General features: G+C 47.7%; 1 protein-coding gene across 2 annotated transcripts in view; it reads left to right on the forward strand.

The window, feature by feature from the left end:
- The first annotated feature begins 248 nt into the window (after positions 1-248).
- SIAH3 (siah E3 ubiquitin protein ligase family member 3) overlaps positions 249-13,707 on the forward strand; it is a 74,507-nt gene continuing 61,048 nt past the window's right edge. Inside the window, exon 1 of one of the 2 annotated variants that reach the window (XM_005601233.4) lies at positions 249-545. In XM_005601233.4, coding sequence (XP_005601290.2) covers positions 300-545 — 246 coding nt within the window. In that variant the 5' untranslated portion in view covers positions 249-299. Of the gene's footprint in view, positions 546-2,851; positions 3,027-13,707 lie in introns of those variants that run through there. The other variant, XM_070239760.1, reaches the window with a different exon arrangement.

Consider the following 13,707-nt stretch of genomic DNA (forward strand, 5'->3'; position numbering starts at 1 on the left):
CTCATGTTAAATTAAGTCAATTAATAAATGGAGACACATTAAGCAATCAATTTTGTCAGCCTATCTCCCCAGCATTATGTATGGTTGGCTGTAATCACAAGATAAATGCAATGTGCTGATCTATGGTAATGTTCAATAATACATTCTCCGCCAGGCTCAATTCATCAGGGAGTTTCGGTAGGGGAGGCATTTGTTATTGGCTGTCTCTGCACCTCAAGGATAACATTTCTGTCCTTTTGATTGGCCGCCTCACTGCTGCAAGATTCTAACCGTCTTATTTTGATGATGAATATGAAGGCATGCTAAGCCAGGCTGGAGCGGAGTGTTTCAGAGGCTGCGCTCCTTCCAGAGCCCAAGGACTCACAGCTTCCTCCGCTGCTTCCTGTGCCAACAACCCCCCAAAAGTTGTGATGCTTTTCTTCACCCAGTGCTTTGGGGCTGTGTTAGATCTCATTCACCTCCGCTTTCAGCACTACAAAGCTAAACGGGTTTTCTCTGCTGCTGGGCAACTTGTCTGCGTCGTAAACCCCACGCACAACCTAAAGGTGAGTCGCTCTCTGTCGTTTTATATTCACGCTGCTTGGGTTCAAGTCCTCTCTCCGGGCGGCCTCAGGGACCCTCTCGTGAACACTTGGAGCTCCTGGCAAAGGCTCGCTCGCTGATGCGAGGACGGTGTTTGGTACCCGGAGAGGTTGCCTCGCTCCTTCTCTCTCTCTAGGTAGCTTGGCTCTCTGTGACAGCGTGTTGTTTCCTGACTGGCAACAACAGCTGGAGTGATAGGCTAGCTTCTTTCCCTCAAGCTGTCAGCCTAAGAGTAGGGTGGGGGTCAGAAGTGAGGGGGTGGGGAGTAAGGGGCGTCCCTCTCTCTTTCCCGAGTATTTGTGGGCAAGTGTTCAGGAGACAGGATTTGAAAAGTTACCGAAATTGCAGTCTGTCCCGTGTGCTTGGAAAGACAGGCAAGCACATGGATTTTGGAAGCCCCTTTTGGCTAACGCTGAAGTAGCTACGCGGGGCAGGACCCCCCAGACGGGACCTGGGAGTTGGTGAAGGGGCTCTTTCTGCAAAGTGTTTTCCCTTGTTCTCAGGCTCGGGTGTGTGTGTGTGTGTGAGAGAGAGAGAGAGAGAAAGAGAGAGAGAGAGAAAGAGAGAGAGAGAGAGAGATACGTCGGTAGAGTTTGTCTTCTTTCGTTCCTGCGCGCTGGAGGCGCCCGCATGCACTGAGGACAGGAGGAGGCAGATTTGGTTCAATTGTGTGATAATGAAACCGGTTCGGAGCTGCTGCTGCCTGAGTCACCGCAGGCGGCTGCGCCGTTGTGTTGCCTGTGGCCGCCGCCGACTGCGAGTCTGGCGCCGCTGCCTCTGCGTTTGTGCGTTCAGGTCAATGCCCTTTAAGAGAACAGCCAAAAGATGGGATCCGGGAGGACGGGTACACATCACAGCCAAGACTGATGGGGAAATGAATGAAGAGCCACTGGCTAGGGGTGGTGGGGAAGAGGGAAAGGCAGGGCGGGGGCGCTGAACTCCCCAAATGGGAAACTGAGCCACCTTGGCTCTGTCCTAAAATAGATGACGACTTCTTAGGAGTTGCTTTCCTGTCCTCCTCACTATACCCAGGGCTGAGTATGGGGGGAAGGGCATGTTCGCAGCATGAGTGCCAGAACAGTGTCCGTGAAGATGGATCTGTCATTCTGGCCACTGCTGCAGGGCAGGAAGAGTGTTGCTTGTTGCTCATCACTTTATAAACTGCTATAGTCAGCCTCTCCTCAGCCGGAGCCCTGCAGGTCGCCGCTGACAAGTGCTCCGTATCAATTCCTGCAAGTTCCTAGGAGGGACAGGTGCTTGGTGTCCCCAGGGCCACATGCCAAGGCCGGTCCTGGGTGGAGGGGTGATGGACTGCTCTGGGACCGCTGTGGTGCACTCTAACTAGGCGCTGGCTTTCTGCGGTCCCCTAGCTGTGACTACACCATCTCACTTCACCAGTCTCGCTCTCTCGCTCCCTCTGCGTCCCCCTCTTCCCCCTCATTCCACTATTTCTTTTTGCTTTCAAGTCTTAGTTTTATAAATGAGAATTCACCACCAGTCGTCCTTGGCAAAGCGAGTGTATGGTGTACACATTAAAATATGATTCTGAATTCCATTTTATGGCCACTTTTGAGACCTCATCTGAGACTCCCATTATTTTGTCACTTTATATTAGTTAGTTCCCTGTGGCAAGAAATTTTGTTTACTCCTGTTTTGCATTTTGATACCTTTAAAATTGTTTATGAGACTTAGCATTTCCGAAGTTTGAATTTGTATGGTTCACTGACTGCAGCTGACAATGAAGGAGGGGCGGGCTGCTCAGATCTTGGTGTCGGGTGGGGAGAAATGCATCTAGGTATATTTTTCAGTGATGTTGGCCTGGATATTGACAAGTGGTCCTGCTGCCCAGACCCACAAGTCTGGAGTCAGGGCTGGAGTCCCTGGGTCAGCTCTGACCGGCTGTGCGACATCGAATGACTCAACCTCTCCGAGCCTGGCCTTCCTCACCTCCCACGTGGACATACGAATGTTTATTCTGCCTCCTCCAAGGTTCTGTGAGGCTGAAAAGAGATACTAGATGTGGATGTGCTTTATAACATTCTCCTACAAAAAAAAATTATGTTATTGCTCATAATTTGTAGGGTTCCATTAGGAATTTCAAAAGTTGTCACTTTAAACCTTCAGCCAACTTAGAAACCATGTAAGCAGTAACATAGGCGGCATATGCTTTGAGAGGCTGATTTCTGTGGCTCACATTTTCACATACATTCTCATTTGGCTTTTCATTTCCCATTTAAAAAAAAAACTGTCTAGAGATTTTGCTCAGATGAGCGCCACCTCAGGCAAACACAGCAAGTTGAGTGCTGCAAATGCTGCCGGGGCTGCAGAAGGGCACACAGGATTCAGAGAGACCGTGCCAGGCCAAGAGACCTCTGCAGCCCAGCCGCCTCTGCGCAGTTCTCGACAAGCACTGCTTGCTCATCCAGGGTCCGGGGGCCCGTCGGGTAAGTTTTACCTGCTTCTCCAACCTGAGGGCTAAGAGCTTCTTGCAGAGCTTTTAAACGAACAATTCTCCAGGAGCACTCCTGCCCCTGTCACTTATAGTCAAAAGTGCATGAAACCTCAAAAGAAAAGTGCTCCTTCTAAGCATTAATTTCCATAGACAGACCACAGAAATATCCCTTGGATGTGATCCACATAGGCGGAAAAATTCTTTTTTAGAAGAAAAGAAAAAAGCTGTGGCAATGTTAACCCAGAATAGCTATTGATCTGTGGTGCTTTCCCGCACTTTGTATGACAGGCTCGTATAGGCAATGGTGACCAAGGACAGAGAGACTGCCACCTTGCTTTCAATTTTCTAGGTTGCATGTAGCTATAAAGAGGGCTGGGAAGCCTGCATTTTTCTTTGTGGGAGCATTTCTGAACTTTGTCCCATCCCAGGCTTTCCTGAGGATGCTCACAGTATTTTAGGACCTGAGGCAAGTGCTGAGTTAAAATCAAAATTCACTTACTGAGCAGAGAAAATCATGTATTTACTGTGCTTCTATGGGTCACCTTCATTCTCAATCTTATTGTGGCGATTACTCAGTAAGCTGGGATTTCTTCAGACAAGCTGATGCCTTTCCTTCTAAATGGAAAGCAGAAGGCTTCCTGGGAATGCAGACACCCTGGTTAAAGCCTTAAGCCCACTCTAATTCAAAGGGGTATTTGGAGTAGCTGGCCTGGAACATGAGGAACCTCCACTTTAAGCATGTATCAGGCATGGGATGATCCATAGCAGAGCCCTCTCCGTGGAGTACAAGTGACACTTCATGTTTCCCTGGGTCTGCCTCTGCCTGTCAGGTAGCTCCCTGCACAGATTAGGGCTCCAGACGATGCCCCCCACTTCTTCTTCCCACTCCGTGAAAAGTGGCCACCAAGGAGCCAGTGTCCTTGGCTGGCTGCCCTCTGCTTCTTCATTCACAGAGGCTGCTGCAGTGTGGCCAGAGGGCTTCAGGCTGGCCCTGGGGAGGGCTCCAGCTCCTGGTCCTGATTCAGCACTCCTTTCTCCCTCCTGTCCTTTGCTTGTTTCCAAACCAAGAAAGCCTTTCTCTCCTGGCTGCTCTCCCACCAGCACTAGCTGCTTCAATAATGCCCTGCCCCGGGCAGACCTCCCTTCTTCTGCCCTGTCTCCAGAGGTGCCCTTTGAGGGGTGGGCTGGCCAGTCCCTGCACCCAGGCCTCCCCAGGAAAGGGTTGGCAGTGGCAGCAGAACCCTCCTGGATCCATCCTCAGCGCTTCCCAACAGATGGTAGCTGACCTGACGCTGGCTGGGCGACTTCCTCCTCTTAACCACAGCCTTTGATAAACCAGTTTCTGAAAGAAGACTAGCAAAATGCTTTCTCACAAACTACCAAAAGGCCCTTGCTCATGCCAACATCACTGCTGAGACCCCCAGTGCCCTCCCCGGCATCGAGACCGGAGAGTGTAACCTCCCCAGCTCCCCTGGGGCTCTTCATGCCTCCATCCAGCCATCCCGGAGCTCTTCTCTATTGTACCCCGTTAACCTTGGGCTTACAGACAGAAACACACACAGACACACACATGGGGCGGGAGGGGCATATGAGATAACAATGGCTTAATTTACGTGCCTAACAGACTCTAAATCTAAAATTAAAGCATTTTAGTACCATTACTTGAGGCATCCACAAGCCTTCCATTCTAAGACCAACCTGTGTGGATGAATGTGTTGAGTGAGGGTGGGGATGGGGTGGAGGGCCTGCATGGAGGAGGGGGGGCATCATCAAAGGAGGAACCGAGGAGAGAGGTGAGGCACAGCCAAACATCAATGATGGGAAGATCTTTGGAAATCCAGTGCCCGCCCTGGGGCTTTCACTAACTCTGCCTGACACACACAGCAGGCAGCTGAGTGAGAGCTAAAGACCCAAACATTGTTTTTAGAGATTTAAAGGTGGCCTTTGGAGCATTCAGCCTGAATACCTATTGTAAAGCAGTTAAAGGCTTCCGACAAGATTGTTTAATAGCTGGTATGTGGGTCCCTCAGTTCTTATTGACATAGCTGCCTCTGAGGTCCCGTTCCCAGTCCCCTGGAAATTTCACCATCTTTCTTCTGCTGCCCAGGCTTGGGCCGCTTCACAGCTCATTAACACCTTAGAGGGGCGGGGAAAGGATAAGGAGGGCCCGAAGCTGGTGGTGCGCACTCTGTGAGCTTTATTCTAAAGGCTTCCCTTGCAGCCTCTTCCAGCCCTTGGGTTTCTGTGAAAATTGCATGACACTCGACTCCGCAGGCACTGAGCAGTCATTCGGCTTTTCTGGTTAATGGTGATTGCAAATGAGGCTCCTGAGTCACATAAGCCGAGGCCCGGAGCCCCGAGCAGGCATTTGGTTAGCTGTGTGCTGGTGATGGAGTTGCAGAGGCCGAAGCCGGTGCTGAGATGAGGCCAGCCGATCACCTCTGCACTGCGTTTGTCCAGCAGCCCCAGAGCAAATTCTCTGGAACTCCCTAAACCATGACCCCTCAAGCTGCAGGGACTGTAGGGCAGAAATTAGAAAACAGGTACTAAAAGATTTCCTTGAAATCCCCAGAGAGGTCAGAGCTCTTTGGATGGCTTCCTTGGGGTGAGGCAGAATGTTTTTCTAGCAATTAATAATAAGAAAAAAATGAACTGTCTGCGAAAGTATTTTATCCTTAGCAAAGTCATGGGACTCAATCAGCAGTGTTCCCCCAAGAGGAAAGTTGACCTGTTTGGACCCTAAATGTCACGTGGAAGGGGTCAACCTGGAGAATGGAGACCTGTCCACCTGTGGGGGGTCTATGGCTCAGGGAACGATGGGAGAATGTCCGAACTGGGAGGTGGAACCTTCCTGTTTTACCGTGGCGGAAGCAGGCCAGAGAGAGGAAGCGACTTGTATTAGTTTCCCATGGCTGCTGCAACAAATTACCACAAAGCAGGGAGGCTTACAACCAGAGAAATGTGTTCTCTCACGGTTCAGGAGGCTGGAAGTCCAGAATCAAGGTGTCAGCAGCACTGTGCTCCCTCCAGGTCCCCTGGGATGCCTCTGTTCTCTGCCTCATCCAGCTTCTGAGGTCTCCATGTGTTCCTTGGCTTGTGGCCACATCCCCCTGATTTCTGCCTCTGTGGTCACACTGCCCCCTTCTCTTCTCTCTGTGTCTTCTCCTCTGTGTTGCTCTTAATAAGGACACATGTGATTGCATTTAGGGCCCACCTGGGAATCCAGGGTAAGCTTCTCTGGAGAGCCTTAAATTAATCACAACTTTGGTCCTATAATATTCACTCTTTTGCCATATAAGGTAATATTCACAGGTTCAGGCCTTAGGATGTGAACGTATCTTTTCAACCCACTACATGACTTTTGCAAAGTCGATCTATTTAGTGACAGAATAGGAACCAGAAGTAAGGTCTCCTAAAGTCTGACCTACATCCCCTGTGCTGCCCTAGGCTGCCTTCAAATTTGCCCAAACTAAATATCCCTTGCTTGGGTTCATGCCGTGGGAGCAGAAAACTGCGAGGACCCCCTTCCTGTACCCCATCAGCCTGTGCTGGGCCAGCAGTATGACCCCAGGGCTGCACCACACCCCCTACCATCTCCCCTGCACCAGACCCACATTTCCTCAGCAAATCGGAGCCTCTACATCATCGTCCTCCCTCATCCCCCATTCCCTCCATAAGTCTTTCCGTTTCCTTTTTGAATTCTTTTAAAAATAATAGAATTAACATAAATGCATACACATCCTATTTTTAAAAAATCAAATGATTAAGAGATACAAAGTCAGAAGCACAGAGCTTTACATCTTGCCCTTGGTGCATATTTTATAAACCCAGCAGATCAATATGGGGAGGAGCAGCGGGTATAGGGAAAAATCATGGGCTTTGGGGGAAATGGGCCTGAATTCAAATCCAGACTGTGCCACTTGCTGATGTGTGACCTTGAACAAATGACTTAGCCTCTCAGAGGTGCCATTTCCTCATCTAAGAAAAAGAGGAAGTAATGCCCCCCCTTCTCTGATGGCTGTGAGGATTCAATGAGCTCACACAAGGAAAATGGAGAGAGTCAGTAAATATCAGCAGTTATTGTCACCACGGTCATTATGATGAAAGCGGCTCCTGAGAAGCTGGCGTCAACTCCCCCGCAACCCCGCCTGGCTCTCTTTCTCCTCCTCCCCTCTCTCTCTGCAAGCCTCGGTGCTTGCTGTTTCTAGGTATTTGTGTATTACCCTTGGCCTCGAACAGAATTTTGAGTAGAACAATTTCTTGCCATTGTAAAAGTCAGATTTGTCCTTAATGCTTAGCTTCAAAGCAAGCACTGAATCTGCTTGGCTTCTGAGCCCAGAAGTCCAGTGGGAGAGGGGCTGGGTCTTGGGAGGACACAGGTGCCCAGGGTGGGACAGGGGCGAAATGAGCTGGGTCCCCTGTCATTCACAGAGCCAGGAGCCGCACAGATAAGTCCCCTTTGCCACTCATCCTGAAGTTTACCCCTCATGACTTATGCACGACCTTTTTTTGTTAGCGGCAGCTGAGCTGAGTCAGCACGTGGGTAAGTGGCTCTGCGAGGGGTGTCTGATCCCCAGGGTGTGGACCCCGGGCTGAGTGACACCACTGAGGGATTCAGCAGGGTAGGCAGAGGTAGGTGGGAAAACCTGCACGTTCCCTGGGAGCCTGGACGTTTCCTCTCTGTCCTTCAGTTCATTCGGCCTTGAGGAAGTAGCTTTCCTCTGAGTGGGGCAGGGATGGAGGGGGTTGATGCTGAATCTAGGCTGCAGCCCCTGGAATCGAGGGAGGGCAAGAGAGATGCTCTGACCTTTCTGAGCTGAGAAAGAATTCCTGGATCCCACTGTCATCAGAGAATTTTAAAAACACTGAGCTAGGCCATAAGCCTGAGTCCCCTGCATTCCAAGCTGAGTTTCTACACTCATACACACACCCAATTGATGGCAATTATGAGATGCCAACCTATTTGGACCCTGAGTGGTCTCTGAATAGCAGAGCAAGATCAGAGGATGCAAAGCCCAGTGGATGGGGGAACCTGGTCCCCAGCACTGTGGAGGAAGAATGGAGGTGAACAAGACCCTTCTCCCCAACCTAGTCTGTGCCTGACCACTCCAGTCTCAGGAAGGAGGTAAAGGGAGCAAGTAGTGTTGGGAAAGAAAAGAGTACCATTCTAGTTGAGGCCTTAGAGTATGGGCTTTGGAGTCAGACAGATCTGAGTTTGAATCCAATGCTGTTACTTTCCTTGCGTAAGCTCTTTGACCTCCCTGAGCCTACATTGCCTCACCTGCAAAGTGGTTTTTGTGCAGATGAAATACTACGAGGTACCTAAAGTGCTTAGTCCGGCGCCTAGCACATAATAAATACTCCATGAATGGTAGCTGTCATTACAATTAAGTTGAGTCCCTTAGAGATGTTACCTGATGCACAAGATGTAACCAAACTTCTCCAACTCCAACCAGGTGGAGGGGAGGGTCAGCAGTAAAAGAACCTGTCTGTTGAGTGACCAAGATTCTGAAAGTTCAAGTTAAGATAACCATAGCAATGCTTTAGTTCTGGTCCTGGTCTAACAGATGAGGTCCAAAGGGATGAAGTGACTTGCCCAAGGTCACAGTTGATGAGGGGCAGAGTCTACTGCTCGATCTGTGCCACCACAGTGCCTGGACCTTTGGTTAAGAACACTAACTCTCTAATGTGACCCATGGCATGCTGTACATCTTCGCGGGGGTCCTTGTCCTCAGGAACTTGCCAGGGTGTAAACCAGTCAGGCAACAGTCAGTGGGGTGTTAAAAAGGCAAATGTTCCTTGTGTCTTTAGCGCTGACACAAATGCATAGCGAGGGACCAGGATGAGGCTCCGAGTAAAGTCACGAAAGCCACAAAGCCATAACCCCAGACTTTCAAGTTAGCAGGATGGATCAAGTTCTGCTACAAAAGGCTACATTTTCATCTTGACCGTGGGTCTAGGATAAAAGCACCATCAGAAAACAGAACTGACATCGGCCTCATGTTTTTAGCCTAAGAACAGGGTCCTTGTGGATAATTTAGAATTATAGTCTAACTGGAAATGTCAGTTTTACTTGCAAGAGCCTATATCTCTTAATAATTCCTTGGTCCTTTAATGTATTTTTAATCACAAATCCATGATTAGGAGAGAGCTGCGTGCTGCAGGGCTGTTTCCAGCCGAGGCACCAGAAACTCCAGCCAGGAAAGAGTGGCCTGTGGAAGGGGCAGGACCGGGCCCCCCAGGACAAAAGCAGAGTGTCTTTTGTGGAAGAGAAAGGCCATTGCAGACTGCATTTGGAGAGAGAAGATGGGGTTAGCTTGGCATTAGGAAGGTCTCACAGGATGGAACCAAGTCAGATCAATAACAGATTTTACAAAAGATTGGCCAGCGAGTCTAGCATCTGCCCAGCTTTGTAGCCAGACGCCATGGTCCCTCAGATCTAACTTCTCTGACCTCACCAAGGATGTGCTGGGAAGTCAGAAGAAAGTAGCTGCTTGGAACCTCAGGTTCCCTTTCTATAAATTAGAGGCATATTGTGGCTTATACTAGGCTAAGCTGGCTACATGTCCTGAAACCCTCGGATGACAGTTTTCTACAGTCTCAGTTATGCACACTATAATAACAATAATGATAACAACCACAAAACGGCTACCATTTATTGAAGGCATGCTATGACCAGGAACTGAGTTAAATGCTATGCATTTAATTCTCATTAAGAAGAGGTATATTATTATCATTCTGCATTATGCAGAATATCAAAGCAGAAAAAGGTGAAAGAGCTTACTCAATGTCACAGGGCTCTTTGTGGGAGCGCCGTTTAAAGTTAAAATCCTTAGCTTTTAAGCACTTCTTGATATGTCATCCCTTAGTGTTCTCTTTTTGCAACAAACAACTGAGCCGACTTGCGTGGCTGTAGGACTAACATTCATTATATTGCATTTCATTTAAAAATACTGAGCTGGGATCCTATCTTATTCACCCTTGTGTGGACATATGTCAAACACACACATAGATGCTCTGGCTCGTGGTGGACAGTCCTGGGAGGCATCCTCCAGGCTTCTCTATGCTGCCCGGTGGAATCAAGTCCCGTGACTTTGCTCCCTTCCTCCTGCTTCCTAGAATCACCTCCCAAATCAATGACGGCATTCAAGCCCCCTTATCTCAGGCTCTCCTTTGGGGGAACCCAAATTAAGACTACATATGTGTACATGATTTTTTATTAGCTGATGTTCACTGAGCACTTACTAAAGGCCAAGTGCTGTGCTAAGTTGATTTACCTGAATTGCCTTTTTTAAATAGTTGGAACAATGCCATCAGTCTATCGCCAAATTGCACAGGAGGAAGCTGGGGCACAGAAAGATTAAGTAACTGAGCCAAGCACACATCCAGCGAATGGGAGAGTTTAGCTGGTTCTGTTAACCTCTCTGGTAAGCTGTCTCTCCCTCTTGATCACAGAATTGGTTGTCTGGAAGCTTCTACAAAGAATCCAACCCTCCAAATTCAGGCTCAATAAAAATTATGATTTGCATAAAACACCGGAGGGAAACCTCCAACAATTGTACCTAAATGCCCAACTCAAAGTTATCCTGCAGAGAAGGAAATGTGTGCTCCATGACCATTTTTTAGAAATGGGTTTCATGGTTTGACAGGTGGACCAAATGTCTGAAACTCGCGCTGCCCCCCAAATCTGGGACATATGATTGTCTTGTCAATAGCTGACTCGTTTCTCAATGACAGTAGGAGCTAGTTGACCACATCAGAAATGCAAATGCTTTCCAAGCATCGAGATAGCATTAGACAGGCCGCTTTTTTCTCTGAGAAATTAAGAAAAGAGGGCATCTTTTTATACAAAAGCAAAAATGTCCTTTAAGAGAGTGTGGCTCTTCCCGTGTCACACCTGTCCTCTGAGAGAGCCACAGGTCTTTGAAATTTCCTTTGTCATTAGCAGCCATATTTTATTACTAAATTTGTTTTTTTCTAAAATCAGAGAGATATGAAAATTTAATGACCATTTTCTATCTTATTTAACTCAGCCTCTACCTTGATTTCTGGTAAACCCTTCCCCAACACCCTCCACACACTTTCTCTTTCCAAAAGAGCTGTGGGAAGAACTGAGTGAGGGAGGCATCGAGGTGAGAGGTGAGCCTATTGCAGGACAGTGGCATGACGTCGGCGAGCTTTGTTTCCAGGGTGCAAGCTGCAGAACTGCGGGACAGGATTTACACTGCCTTAGAGAGAGTGAGGAAAACACTGAGCCAGGAGGCGTGGAGGGGACGTCACCAAAGTAAATCCCAGAGTCACCTCATTCAGCAGCCCTGACATCTGGGAAAAGTGACAGAGGGCTCACAGGGGATCCTGAAGTGGAAGGAATTAAAGGAATCTATGAGGACAGTGCCTCAGACATGAGCCATGTGGCCATTGCCACCATTCCCAGTTCCCCATGACACCTGCTCGTCACAGTGCCCGTCACGCTGATGGCATGGAGGGCCCCTCCACAGGCCCCTGCCCTGCCTGGCTTCCCCAGAAGCAGGAGGGCTGAAGAACACATTAAGAAGATGCTTCACGGAAGCCAAAGTCGTACATCTGTTTATGGTAATTAAATAAATGCCAGTTGGACCCTTCTTAGCTGCATACTGAGCCAAGTGCCAGATACACGAGGCTCTCCAAGAATCCGGGAGAATTAGAGGTGGGGAGGCGAGCTCCCAGGCGCTCACCCCCACCTCCTTGAAAATACTTGAACCTGGAGATTTCCTCAGAGACAAGACGCTAAGCTTTTCTCTGCAGTCTGGCTCGGGTCCCTCTGGGTCTTGAGCAAGTCATTTAAACTTGGCTTCTCCATCTGTCATTTGAGAAGGTGACACTTGCGCTGCGCCTCCTTCCAGGTGACCTTGATGTGCAGAGATGGGTTTGAGGCAGTTTACAACAAACAGTGGAGTGATGGGGTCAATAAAACGACAGCAAAATGGAGAATGCGAGTAGTTAATTGCATGAATTTAACCCATTTATCGTGGGTGACAGAAATTTAGTAGAAAGGTGAAATTTCACAAATGTATTTTAAACTGTCTCCACTATTTTCGTCATAAGCATCTTTGCTGAAAGCGTTTTCACCGGATAACTAATTGACCGTAAGGCACTTTTGCCGTCAAAGATAAAATAACTGGTTGACAGTTTGGTTTCGACTGGTTGACTATTTGGTTTCGTTTATCCATTGACACAGTAGTCCCTTTGCTGTATTATATAAATCCTGGCTCCACATTTTCCATAGAACTGTGGAACATCTATCAATGGACATGTGCCAATATGCCAAGAACAAGTGACAACAGTGTGGAAGGCTTTTCATGACTCAATACAAAGCTCAGTTACAAATATGCACCCCAGTATGCGGAAACTGATACCTCTCTTAACGAAAGAAGAAATGTTAGTGAAAAAGAAAAAATGCAATGCATGCCGAATGAAGAGATGAATCAACAGGCAAAAAAAGAAAAAGAAAATACGATGAACAGAAGACTTTGAAGACAAGTACTTAGGCGGAACCAACTCACAAAATAAAATCCTTTATTTGTGTAGTATCACCAAGAACCTATACTTTTTTAAAAAAGATTTTGTTTCCTTTTTCTCTCTAAGCCCCCCAGTACATGGTTGTGTATTTTTAGTCGTGGGTGCTTCTAGTTGTGGCATGTGGGATGCCACTTCAGTGTGGCCGGATGAGCAGTGCCACGTCTGTGCCCAGGATCCGAACCTGCGAAACCCTGGGCTGCTGAAGTGGAGCGCATGAACTTAACCACTCGGCCACGGGGCCAGCCCAGAATCTACACATATTTTAAATGTATTCAGATGTTTTGTATTTCGCAATAGTCTTTTTAATTTTGTTATTCATTTTTCATGTTTCACTATGTCCTTTCTAATGTCCCTCTTTTATTTTTTGTTATTTTATCTTTTATGGCAAAATTGGCTTATGGCCAATTAGTCAGGCAGTGAAAATGTTTGTGGGGGAAATTCTTGCAGCGAAGACGTCTACGGCAAAAATACGTAGAACCATTTCAGACGCATCTAAATGTCCTGGAAAGATCATGGGCATTGGACTCAGACGTGGCTTCAAATTTAGTTCTGATATTCATAACTGTGTGACCCTCGGCAAGTTAGTTAACCACTCTGAGCTTCATTTTCCTTGTCTATAATAAGACATACAGTGTGAAGTTAATGGAGGATTAAATGTGATAAATACATGCAAAACCACCTAAACTAGTGCCAGGCACACAGTAGGGCCCTCATAAAGACTGATTCCTTTTTTCCTTCATTTCTTCTTTTTCTTTTTATTTGTTTTCCACGTTAAATAAGGAAGTTTCCAGGAAACACTTCTGACACAATCTGATTAGTGGGTTAGAGGGCAATCTCTGGGAATGAGAAAGTGTTTGAAATTATGAAAGGAAGAGAGGCTTGTCATAGGGAAGGGACAAATTTTCAAGGTGGGCAACAACTCAATTAACTTATCAAAAGTCACCAGATGAGTGTTTTAAATTCTCTGCATCTTATTTTCGTTATCTGGGTGTGGAATTAATAAGACGGATTCTCTCAGATCTCCCAAGGGGATCTGGGAGCAGAAGGGGGAATGATGGGAGGATGTTTTTTCCACATGAAGCTGGGAAGACCGGTGACGGGGCCACCGTTATGGG

This window comes from Equus caballus, chromosome 17 (genome assembly GCF_041296265.1).
Source record: "Equus caballus isolate H_3958 breed thoroughbred chromosome 17, TB-T2T, whole genome shotgun sequence".
Taxonomy (NCBI): Eukaryota; Metazoa; Chordata; class Mammalia; order Perissodactyla; family Equidae; genus Equus; species Equus caballus.